General features: G+C 47.0%; 1 protein-coding gene across 1 annotated transcript in view; it reads right to left on the reverse strand.

The window, feature by feature from the left end:
- Positions 1–12328, reverse strand: part of LOC119433282 (protein zyg-11 homolog B-like) — a 57728-nt gene that overhangs the window by 39259 nt on the left and 6141 nt on the right. Inside the window, exons 2-6 of the mRNA XM_037700430.2 lie at positions 12019–12220; positions 6465–6635; positions 5432–5734; positions 4507–4773; positions 1485–1593 (exon numbers count right to left, since the gene is read on the reverse strand). Coding sequence (XP_037556358.1) covers positions 1485–1593; positions 4507–4773; positions 5432–5734; positions 6465–6635; positions 12019–12125 — 957 coding nt within the window. The 5' untranslated portion in view covers positions 12126–12220. The remainder of the gene's footprint in view (positions 1–1484; positions 1594–4506; positions 4774–5431; positions 5735–6464; positions 6636–12018; positions 12221–12328) is intronic.

Below are 12328 nucleotides of genomic sequence, written 5' to 3' on the forward strand. Positions count from 1 at the left end.
CCATGGCACACACTCTAACAGCATTGCACCTCGCTCAGTTCACAACCAGTCAAACCCCTGCGGCACCCACATCATCAACCTGATAGGTCAAGTTGTCACAACACACAACCCATGAGATGTTACAACTATTTACAACCTGCAGAACGACCCAGTAACCCCTTCCATGCCATACTGTTACCTGAATTCTGACCAAATACAGCAGACTTCCCTGAATTCAACTCCGGTTAATATGATCCTGGCTAAAGGTCTCGGCTGGCGCTCTTGCATTTCTATGGGCCCAAACTTTCGTTCTTTCGATCCTAAAATTCACCTTTGCCGGATAATTCAAACTTGACCATTCAGCATGCATGACCAGTCAGCCTGAAGCCTATGGTGACCTCAATAGTGGCCCCTTAAGTGGCAGCGTCTGTCTCGGTGGAGCTTAGGGACAGTACATCCGCTGAACAATCATCACCTTTCGTCGAAAATGCCTATTTTAGGCCTGCCCTAGGAAGATTTTCAAGCAATGAGCGGAGCTCACAATGTCTGATTATTGCACTTACCCAATTCTAATGTGCCCCCCTTTTTTTTTTCTTTTTCAGGAAAGATGAGCCAAAAATTGCCTACGCAGTGCAATCAGACACCAAACTAAAGCCGCCTTAGCAATGTTCGTATGCATTAATGCATAACACAAATGTATTGCAGTGAAGCTGATTTAAAAATTATTGCAGCGAAGCTGACTTTAGGAAACTGGCCACCATTGTGCAACATATATTAGGCCCTTGTCCATCTTTCTTGGTAAAATATTATCACGTTGGATTTCTACTTTGTTTAGAAGCTTTAATGTCATTTCTACATTCGTTTTTCTACTTTAGACACACAGAAAGTAGGCACCCATTTGATTCGGGGGCGTGTTAGAATCGAGCAAATGCTGACAAATGAATCAGTGGTGCTTTGGCGTTTTTCCTGCATCTTGTTTAATTCGACCTACCCATTAATTCAATCAATTTCATCGGTCCCATCAGGGTCAAATTTATTGCTACAGAATCTTTTACGAAAAGCAATGTAAACAATACTTAATAACCGCTTATTTGCACAAAATCTTGAACCTTTATTTTTTATAAAAAACAAAATTTTATTAATGTGCTACGACTCTAAAAGAAGCCACCTCTGGTGGTTGATGCCAGTGGGCATCTTTTAGAGTTGTGGCACATCCAGAAAACATCTGGGAAACATCAACCACTTGTCGGAAACTCTTCCTGCCGTCTACTTCAAAGGACTGCGCAAGGTCTCTGCATGCCTGTCGTTGAACCACCAAAAATGCATATAAGCACTGCTATGCCTTTTGCCAACTCGCCCCTGAAGGAGTTCTGCACTGCTACGCCTTGATTTGGTTCATAAATACAGGTATCACAGTGAGTTATTTAGGGCACTCTGGAGCTTGCCATTATTTTTCTAGGGCTCAGAGTCTCTTGGCCTTCATTCGCGGGCCGGTCCCTACTTACCACAAGGTCAGAACGTGCGGGGAGTTCTCGAGTGAAGAAATCGTCAAAGCAGGCATCCGTCTGCACTAGGCCCAGGAAGGTCATCTTTGGGTGGGCCTCCAGGAAATTCCTGCACACCGTGTAACAGAGGTTTGCAACCAGAAGCACTCCAGGCACCTCCCAGCATGTGGAGCAAGACAGTTTTTTCCAACAAACCTTGACCTACCCTGGCGGCTCAGTGCCTAAGGTGTTCTGCTGAACAAGGTTGCGGGTTTGCTTCCCAGCTGCGGCAGCTGGATTCTGATGGGGCCGGAATGCAAAAATGCTTGTGCACGATATCGGGAAGAGTGCAGCTGTGCAGGACAACTTGATACAGTGTAGACCGCTTATAACGTAAGTCGCCGGAGCCGTGAATATCTGCGCTATAGGCGGTAGCGCACTATAACCAAAACAATGATTTTCAAGCCCTGCACGTACGCGAAACATGTAGACCAAGCAGCCGCGCGTATCCGAGAATTGAAACGTGCGACTGGGAGTTTTGCATCCATCTAAATTTACGAACGTTGAAAAGTTAATGTCCAAGTACCCACGATCTTTGCATGAAGCAGACAAAGTAATAATTTTTTTTTAAATGTCTCAGTTTCACCCGAAAGGTGAAGCATCAATTGCGATAGCAAATTAGTAGAGAGCTATAAGAAGGAGGGATAGTTTTATCGGCTGCATAATCTTGACACATTCGCTTACTAACTGAATTAACAAGTTGGTGTCAATGCACACAAGCAAACATGAATATAACCGCAGACAACCACTGTCAAAACGCGGGCGTGGGAAAACGCAGCCGCCACAGCGAGCAAAGGTTCGTGCGATCTATCGCTTCAACGGAAACTGAGCGGCATACAAAGCACAGCACAGCACGAAGCACAGCGCGAAGCACAGCGCATACAAAGGTCAGAGCCGTGTGGAGATCACTTTCAAGATAAGATGCGTGCGACAACACCGACAGCCGGAACAGGTGTGAACACATTTGTTGGCAGAGTAGAAGCCGCCCCCCCCCCCCCTCCCTCCCTTCTGTGCTGCTTTCTTCTCGCTTTGCTCCTTTGGCGTGGGAGATTGCGTCGCCAGTTCCCCTTGTGCCCGCTTGCAAGATACGCAGCACAGCGTCGCCCCCCCTCCCTCCCTCCCATACCTCCACGGCCTTCGCGATGGAAGTCGCGTTTGCTCTCCGCTGTGCGTTCACTCTCCGCGCGCTTTCATTCGCATATACGGCACACTTCCAGTTTTTTTGTTGGGTCTTCGAGAGTGTTCGGCTGAAGAGTGTAAGTGATAATACAGCACATTGGGGAATTAGCAAACTGCAGACTTGACGTCTCAGAAATCCACAATGAACTCCGTAGCAGAGTGCTCTGGATTAACTTCGACCACGTGGAGTTCTTTGCCGTGCCCCCAAAGCATAGTACTTGAGTATTTTCACATTCTACCCTTGTCAGAATGAAGCCACCATGACTGGAAATTCAAGCCCACAACCTCGTGTACAAAAGCAACCATAGCTACTGGATTGCAATACTACCAGCTTGGAATGTATTTTTGCAAGTAAATATCCCCGCACCTCCAGCCAGCACGTCCACCAAAATGTTACGGGGAAAGAGATTTAAAATATATTTACAGGGATATTTACAATGCGGCCACTGGCATACAAAACATACAAGATGGCAACACCAATCCGTGCGCCATCAGAGAGCGTCGTCGTCTTCCGTACTGTCTTCAGCTTTGTCTCGAGCAGCGCTTGGCAACAATATGCTCCCCTTACTGTGTGGGAAACAGAAACCATCTCCTTAACGCTCGACCAGTCCATAAAAACATTTCCTGTGTTCTGGTAACCATTTTATGAAGTTAGTATTCACCTCTATGGGCTCCTGCAGGCGATCAATGGCTCACTATGGATCCCTACCATCTGAATTGTGATGCCGAAACTATAGCAATGCTGGTAGCAGCAGCTTGTGGCATTGCTGCCTTCATGCTGTGCAGCTTTGTTCTTTGCCACAGCATGCAGAATGAACTGCTCAGGTATGTTTTTCTCTGAGAGAAAGTTGCAGCCTGTCCGTAAACGTATTACCGTTTATGAAGTACTGGGTTACCAGAGCCATGGACATGTTTCTGCCCAGAAACACGTTCCCGTGACCAGTGGCGACAACGCACCACCTGCACTCATCGCCAGAACTTATGCGGCATACTGGAAGGGCAAAGGTGTACAAATAATGTGCGACTTGACGTAGCCTTACATCCACAGGCTTTAGCTGTAATATATGAAGTACAGTCGAACCTTGACAATTCGAATTCAAAGAGGCCCAAAAATTTGTTCGAATTAAACTGAGTGCCACTAAAAGGAAGGTCAGTGAATTCGGAAGAATTCTTTGCAGCGCTGCTGTTAGGTGGCGCGTGACTAAACCAACACAAGTGACAAGTTTCAGAAGTGTGGCTTCACGGAAGTGTGGCACATCCTGCAGTGAAGGCAAAATGTTATAGGCAGAATTTGCATATAACCTGCGCCCGAACTTTACTGCTGGAATTTTAAACATTTTGGTGCAGGCTATACACGCCAAAATACAGTACATGCAATGAGAGACAGGAGCAACAGCCATCGCGTGGTCGCACTGCCACATCGGCAGCCCCACCGCCCAAGTTGGCGCACTGCTGAGATCACGGTCGGTGGCGCAGTATGTTCAAATTAACCATTGCAAACGCTTACACATTCAAATTACAGGGCCTTTTTGCACACTGAAATACACATCATTTTGACAGGACCACAGCATCATTTCGAATAAACTGGAAGTTCGAATTAGGCAGGTTCAGTATAACGAGATTTCACTATAATTATTCCGTAGAGGGAATTGCAGATCAGAAACAACTGCACTGCAAAACGCATGGAGTAAGACTTGTGTGAGTATCTTCCACAGCATTTGCTGCTAAGCGTGAAATGAAGTGTAACAATGACATGTCAAGAGTAGCCTCGCTGCACACTGTGTGCAGGAAGAGGGAACTGCACCTGAGAGCTTCGACGGTGAGTCCGTCCTTGCCGGACAAGTCCAGCGAGACCAGGTGTGGGAAACGGCGGGGGTCACGCAGCAGCCACGAGACGTCGTGCCGCAGCGGGTGCAGCAAGTCGAGCGGGTGGTCACGGTCGTCAGACACATCCAGGTGCTGCAGCCGCTGCAGCTGGCACAGCACCGCCTCCTCACCACCGCAGCTCTTCAGGTTGTACATGCTAAGCGACCGCAGGCGATCACGGCAGCGAAGAAGGGGTGAGATGTCCCTGTCAACGAAGCAAATTTTAAAAATAAGTTGTGGGGCATTAACCCCGCCTATTCTTGGAGGTCCCGCTGAGAAGCCACACTTGTTCTCAACATTCTGGGTTATGCGTCGCTTTCGGCAAGTGGCAATCATGGCATATATAAAATTTTTTTCCCCGATTTAGTATCCAAGAAGCCTTTAATCTGCACCTTTAATTAGCCTTTAATCTGCTACCAACAAAGCACATTACATGCATAGTTTTTAATTCCACCCCCATCAAAATGTGGGCACCACGCTTGGGAGTCGAACCCACAACCTCATGCTGAGCAGCAGAATGCCAAAGACACTGCTGCAGCGGGTCCCTGTTGGCAAAACACGTTTTTCTTTGCGGCCACTTAACCAAAAATCAGGCAATGTCTAAACAAGACGTATATTCACAGGAAGCTGCGGCCAAGCAAGAAACATTGCTGGAGCCGTTGTTTCAACAAGGGGACTTGTCTGACGTTGACTTCTTGATCAGGTGAACTGGCTGTTGTACTTTCCAGTGCAATGCAAAATTCTAGCTTGTCAGTCGACCATGTTATGGACTCTTTTAACACCTTGATATAGGCAGGTCAACAATATCAGCACGAACTAAGTTGTATGAACAAAGTTGCACAATCAAAGGAGGTGGCACCCACTTGATGCGCGTGCCCGAGATGTCGAGCGCCTCGAGGAGGGGCAAGTCCTGGGCCACAATGTCAAGGCCGTGACGGTTGAACTCGGTGCCACTGACGTTGAGGGAGGTGAGTCCGCGCAGCTTGGACAGCGCCACCACGACACAGAACTTGGAGCTGGTGAAGGCCGTGCGCGCCACGTTGAGCAGGCGCAGATGGGCCAGCGACCAGTCGCCCAAGCAGCCGATCAGGTCGTTGACCGTCACACGGCTCAGGCCGGTGGCCTCCAGCTCCGTCAGCTTGTGCGAGCGCAGCACTCGTAGACCCCTGCAGTGTCCACCACAACCAGAAGATAAGTGAGCAACCATGCTGAGTTGACTTTGCCTCCCCAACCCATCAAAATTGGCAAGGCCCGAAATCCCGCCAGAAATTCGGCCAATGGGGGAAGCCCGTTCACCTTCCCATGGGCGGGATGAGAGCCGAGTGACAGTGTTTTATGACCCGCTGCCATCCCGTCCAGGCAGGGAGGCCAGGGAGCTCTCGGAAACGCAATGTAAAGGAACGACGTCTCAAAACTACTGCAAGCACTCGAAACCCCACACTGTGCAATGAAATGTTTCATAATAAGACCGTTCACATAATAAGTTGGTTCACAATGGTTCACATAATAAGAATGTGAACCATTGGTTCACAGAATAAGAGAATGCTCACTAATATTTTCCCAAGCTATGTCTTACTCCCACGGACAGGCACTCAAAACATTGCTGGGCACAGTTTCCTGTGGAAACAAGTCTGCTTCGTCCCATAATTATCCATGACAGACACACATCACAACAGCCTTTCCTTTGAGTTTCACATTGCAGCACCACTCTTACTCTTGCCAGGTGTGTATAGCACTTCATCTATACTATACTGAAACCGATGTCAGAGTCGTCGTTGAAGTTTCCTTGGTAGACTTGGTAGGTACGATCCTCTATTCTGGCAAAATGAGGTTTGCTTTCTAAAAGTGGAACACAGTGCAAAACATGATCAAACAAGAGTGTATAACATGACTCACTTGGTGGTGACGTTGGCAGCATTGTGTATGCGCACCCTCTGTAGACGGGTAGAGCGCGCGTCGAACAGTGTCAGGATGCTGTCGTTGAGCAGGCCGCGCACGCTGAGCGTCTCGAGCACCTGCTGTGACACCTCCCGGTGGAAGAACACGTCCGGGTCGCGGAACGAGTACCTGCAGCCATCAGCAAATCCAAGCACCTGACTCACCAAGCTGTTACTGATATTCAACCTAAAGCCCACAAGCGATGCCTAGTGAATGTGCATGATCCTACTACACAGGGTCGCATTCATTGGAGGCAAAAGTGGATGGAGATTACCCTAGATTCTAGCGACTCAGCCCTTACTCACCCCTAGTGCACACTGTAGTCATGAGAATCTTTCTCCTTCACAGACACATGCCAGGACCCCTGGGGCCTTTTCTTTTCACACCATCTGAGACTGAATGTTCGTTCAGTGTTGGCTGTGGGTGTCATCAGAGTTAAAGGGGCCCTGAACCACTTATCGAAGTTGAGAAATGCCATTTGAAGTTAAAATAGACTATTTCAGAAATATTTTGCAGCAAAAGGTACTTCAATGCATTCAGAAGAAGGGGAGTTATTGGCAATCATTGGCCTATGGTCCCCTTCCCAGTGCTCCCGCTCCTTTTTCAATTCCCTGCACTGCAAGGGCTACGGTGGAGCGGGATATGCCCACAACGCTCTGCTTCCTGAATTACTGCTTACTGCTTACTGCTGAGTACTGCTTACTGAACCGCTAATTCTGGTTTGACACCTCAGACACGCCAAACTTGGCGGCTATCCCTCAACATACGATAGAGTTCATGGTCTCTCATGCCTTTGCTGTGCTACAGTGTACTAGATGGCTATGCACGGATTTCTCGCACCGAGTGGCAAGTAGCACATTTCCTTTCCCGCTTATCTCTATGGCAATCACACAATTTCCAAGGATCAAACGAAGTGTCGTTCTTATGTTTGCTCATAATGAGCTTCAACCATGATGGTGACAAACCTCGAAGGTGTGCAATTCAGGAAGCAGACAACCTGTTTCAGTTGGATGTTGGTGCTCGGGCAGGCTCTCCATGCACCTGGAGCGACATTGCCCAGAGAGACCACTCAGAACCCACGGTTGTCCTCAGCAAGTTGCAGTGAGCTCAGCAAGTGGGCGTGTCGCGGCAGCTGTGTTATTTACATTATGTAGCACACACGGCAACATGGAACTGTAGTGCGTGTGCTATGTGCATGACAGAGCTGCAGTGCACGCTCGCGCTCGTGTGCTCCAGTCTGCCGTGCTAAATGGTGCGGATCAGCTTTGTCCTGCACCAGCTTGAGTGATGAATAGTCATCATCATCACCAGCCTATATAGTCCACTGCAGGACGAAGGCCTCTCCCGGTGATCTCTAATTACCCCTGTCTTGAGTTAGCTGATTCCAACTTGCACCTGCAAATTTCTTAACTTTATCCCCCCACCTAGTTTCTGCGGTCCTCGTGACTGCGCCTCCCTTCTCTTTGTATCCATTGTGTATAACCTGTCTTGAAGTTACACAATGTCAATTATGGTCAACTCTAATGGTCCACCGGTTATCCATCCCACGCATTACATGGCCTGCCCAGCTCCATTTTTTCTCTTAATGTCAACTAGAATATCGGCTATCCCCGTTTGCTCTCTGATCCACACCGCTCTCTTCCTCTCTCTTAACGCTAGGCCTAACATTTTTCGTTCCATGGCTCTTTGTGTGGTGGTTAACTTGTTCTCGAGATTTTGTTAACCTCCAAGTTTCTGCGCCATATGTTAGCACCGGTAGAATGCAATAATTGTACACTTTTCTTTTCAATGACAGTGGTAAGCTCCCAGCCAGAATTTGGCAATGCCTGCCGTATGCACTCCAACCCAATTTTATTCTTCTGTAAATTTCCTTCTCGTGATTAGAATCCCCTGTGAGTAATTGACCTAGATAAATGTACTCCTTTACAGACTCTAGAGGCTGACTGGCGATCCTGAATTCTTGTTCCCTTGCCAGGCCTATTGAACATTATCTTTGTCTTCTGTATATTCATCTTCAACTCCACTCTTACACTTTCTCGATTAAGGTCCTCGATCATTTGTTGTAATTCGTCTCCATTGTTGCTGAATAGGACAATGTCATCTGCAAACCAAAGATTGCCGAGATATTCGCCGTTGATCCTCACTCCTAAGCCTTCCCAGTCTAGGAGCTTGAATACTTCTTCTAAGCGTGCAGTGAATAGCATAGGAGGGATTGTGTCTCCTTGCCTGACCCCTTTCTCGATACGTAACTTTCTACTTTTCTTGTGGAGAACTAAGGTAGCTGTGGAAACCTTGTAGATATTTGCGAAGATATTCAAGTATGTCTCCTGTACTTCTTGATTACGCAATGCCTCTATGACTGCTGGTATCTCTACTGAATCAAATGCCTTTTCATAATCTATCTTCTTCTTTCTGGAGTTTTACGTGCCAAAACCAGTTCTGATTATGAGGCACGCCGTAGTGGAGGGCTCCGGATTAATTTTGACCACCTGGGGTTCTTTAACGTGCACTACAACGCAAGCACACGGGCGTTTTTGCATTTCGCCTCCAGCGAAATGCGGCCGCCGAGGCTTTTCATAATCTATGAAAGCCATATAGAGAGGTTGATTGTACTCCGCAGATTTCTCGATTACCTGATGGATGACATGGGTATGATCCATCGTAGAATATCGCTTCCTGAAGCCAGCCTGTTCTCTTGGTTGGCTGAAGTTAAGTGTTGCCCTGATTCTATTGAAAATTATCTTGGTGAATATTTTATACAATACTGAAAGCGGATAGCAGTCATATCCAAACAGTGCATTTAGAAGTGCTGTCAATAGATCAATACAAAGCAATGTCTATCAAGGTCTCTAGCCAGAAGCTGCCAGAAGTGAGCATGCGCTGGCAAGCATATGTGTGGTCTGACCTTAGGTTTCACGTGGTTTGAGGCTAGTTGCATGTTGAAAACTAATTGAAATTAATGAGACCCAACGGCTACGACACCAATGAGCAGTGTGGCCAAAGTTTAGTTCCTACACGGGTTGCCGTGGTCGCCCGTGAGCAGATGACAGTCGGCTTCTTCCGGAAGTAGAAGCGCACATTTTTGCTGACTTCAACCTGTTTAGTAAACTGCATCAATAAATATACACAGTAACAAGCACACTGATCCAAACACCATTTTTGATTCATGTCAGCTATCGGCCAAAGGCAGCAAGAAGCTATGGGAATTTGCCTGCTGACGTCAAGGGGCAGAGCCGAAAGTGTGAGAAGGCCTCTGTTGAAAGAGAGTGCTTGAGAAAAAAGTGACCTCGCGCTCCGCTTGTGAGCGCCGCGCAGAACATAAAATTTGGCTGAAATACTCACAACAGCGTAGGCTATCCCCAGAATGTGTTTTTTTTTTCATCACGCCCCAGGGGTGGTTCAGGGCCCCTTTAAGTGTAATGTACACCATTGCTTTGCGAGCCTGGGCACTAGAGTGTTTCTCGAGGCACAATGCTTACTCCCTGTAAGCGGCCGACTACATGCTACATTACAGTGTGCAACTGCCAGTTCACAGGCGGTGACAGCTGACATGGCCCTGCGACTAACTAAGCTGAAACCTGCCTTAGTTGGTACTCCTCTACACCCCGTAAAGAGACCACAATCTCCATCACTGACTTCCTGTGTGCACTCACAGAAGGTTTCATTGAAGGAAACAGCCATGTGATAAGTGTGCAGCCCAATGTTATGTTCAGTTCCTTCGTCGAAGATACTTAACGCACAATTCATACGGAAGGAAAGAAGGTGACAGGACAGAGTGTTCAGTAAGACAGATGCACAAGCATCTCCTGGTCGATCTTCATTTTGTTATGCCAATGCAACATACTGCGAAAAATAGTGCAAACAAAGGAAGAAAGCAAGTGAAGAGACTGTCTAATTTTTCTTAATTACTTTTACATGGGATTTGTTGTTATAAACCTCACACTAACTAGCCTGCCAAGAAGTTCTATGAACAACATAATGTAGCCACATGAAAGCTAAGGCATCATGGTGCTCTAGCAGAAGCCGCTGTAAATAACATCATCTTCTACAAAGTAAGTGCTTCTGTGGACATGAGCATATACTAATCTGCATCATACTATGTGATGGCTCCTACAGCTGCGCTGCCAAGATTCCTGCGTAATACGACAGTTGCGCAGCACTGCAGCCACTAGCATAAGGGAGTGCATGAGAAACCTGTATAAGTTCATGATTTCAGAGTCACCTCTTTGGGCCTGCGACTGGCCAGAGACTACAAGAAGAAACAAGAGCAACTGTGTGAGGCCTCATGAGATGGCTGTGCAAGACAGGTTTGCACACGTCAGTGCACCAACAAATCAAGTGCCTGTGATCAAGTTTATGCTCACAAAGCTTTTAAGTACAGTATTACCCGCTTCATTGTCCCCGCTGATTTTTTGATACCCTGTTTCATAATTTGTGGGCAACTCTGTAGAAGCTACGATAGTAATGGCATCATAGAAGTCTTCGAGCGTTTCACAGTGCACTTGTTTTGATCTTAGCCACTTTCTACAGAATAACTACTTCATATTGTCACAGCTATACAGCTTCTCGACGTAAGCTTACGTCAAATCAAGCAATATTTGTATACCTTTATGAAGACAGTGGGCAAGATGCTATGTTTTGATTATACAGCTTCATACAATAAATACTAGAGGGAGCTGCGGCGCTAGTGTCTGTGGTAGCTGAAAGCAGGGCAGTTGAGCCAGCGTGTGAACAATGGTTAGTACATGGATTTGCCTAAACTACATCCTTCTGGCTTCAAATGGCTTCGTGACTTTGTAAGCTCATCCTTTTCAACAAATTACTGCATTATAAATAATTAAATGAACATTACTAAAACTTTCCGACGGCGAGATTCGAACATGGGACCTCTAGCATAGAAAGCCGATAATGAAATCCTTACGCCACGGACATATGCATCGACGGGCTGCATAGAACACCCTTATGAATTTCTGGCGGGCAAGCCAGCGCATTGATAAAACTTTCAACACGTAGCGGGCCGCTCCCACGTGGGTACGTTTGCCCTGTTTCGATTCGGCCTTGACAGGCTGAACCCCTGCAATTAGTAGCGATTAAAGTCTTCTTCATTCAGAAAAAGTATAGATTGCTTTGAAATTTAGGACAACAGAGGCAGATAAAGCATAATAAACAAAGCCGCAAGCACATCCAAAGCCACGAGCACTGGCCACAGAAACATGTCACTTTGCTCATCCGGTGGTCAGAAGGTTCAGACCTGGAATGCTTTCCATGTAATAAATATGTGGTACTTTGCAACATAAGCATGAGATTCAATGTTACATTGCACTACATGACCCATACCTACATCTTGTCTTTTATATGGGACACCAGATTTTTGGGTCACGAATGCAGGCAGTGAGAGAAGTTTCTTTACCCTCTGTAACATTGCCTCCCATGTATAAAACATAGTTCTAAGTTCTTGCGTCTTTCCAATGCAAAGAAGAAGAAATGCAGGTTACCGGCATTGCACACTCACCGCACCGCCTGCTGCTGTTCATCTGTCTGGACCTCACATATGGCATCGATGTTATCACAGATGAAGTCGATGCAGCATTCTTGCAGGGATGCTGGAGAGTCGTACATGCTGGCTTCAGGTGCTCAGGCCTTTAAAAGAATCATCGCTCTCTTTGGGGCCTCCCTCAACGGGCTCCAGTAAGCAGCAAGCCACTCCGTCCCCACTGTTGTTAGAGAAACAGGCAAAAGAAATGTCATGCCTTCAGCATCACGTTCACTATGTGTTGCGACAGTGGTAGTTAGACACCAAAAGACTAACCCTTTATTGTGTC

This window comes from Dermacentor silvarum, chromosome 11 (genome assembly GCF_013339745.2).
Source record: "Dermacentor silvarum isolate Dsil-2018 chromosome 11, BIME_Dsil_1.4, whole genome shotgun sequence".
NCBI lineage: Eukaryota > Metazoa > Arthropoda > Arachnida > Ixodida > Ixodidae > Dermacentor > Dermacentor silvarum.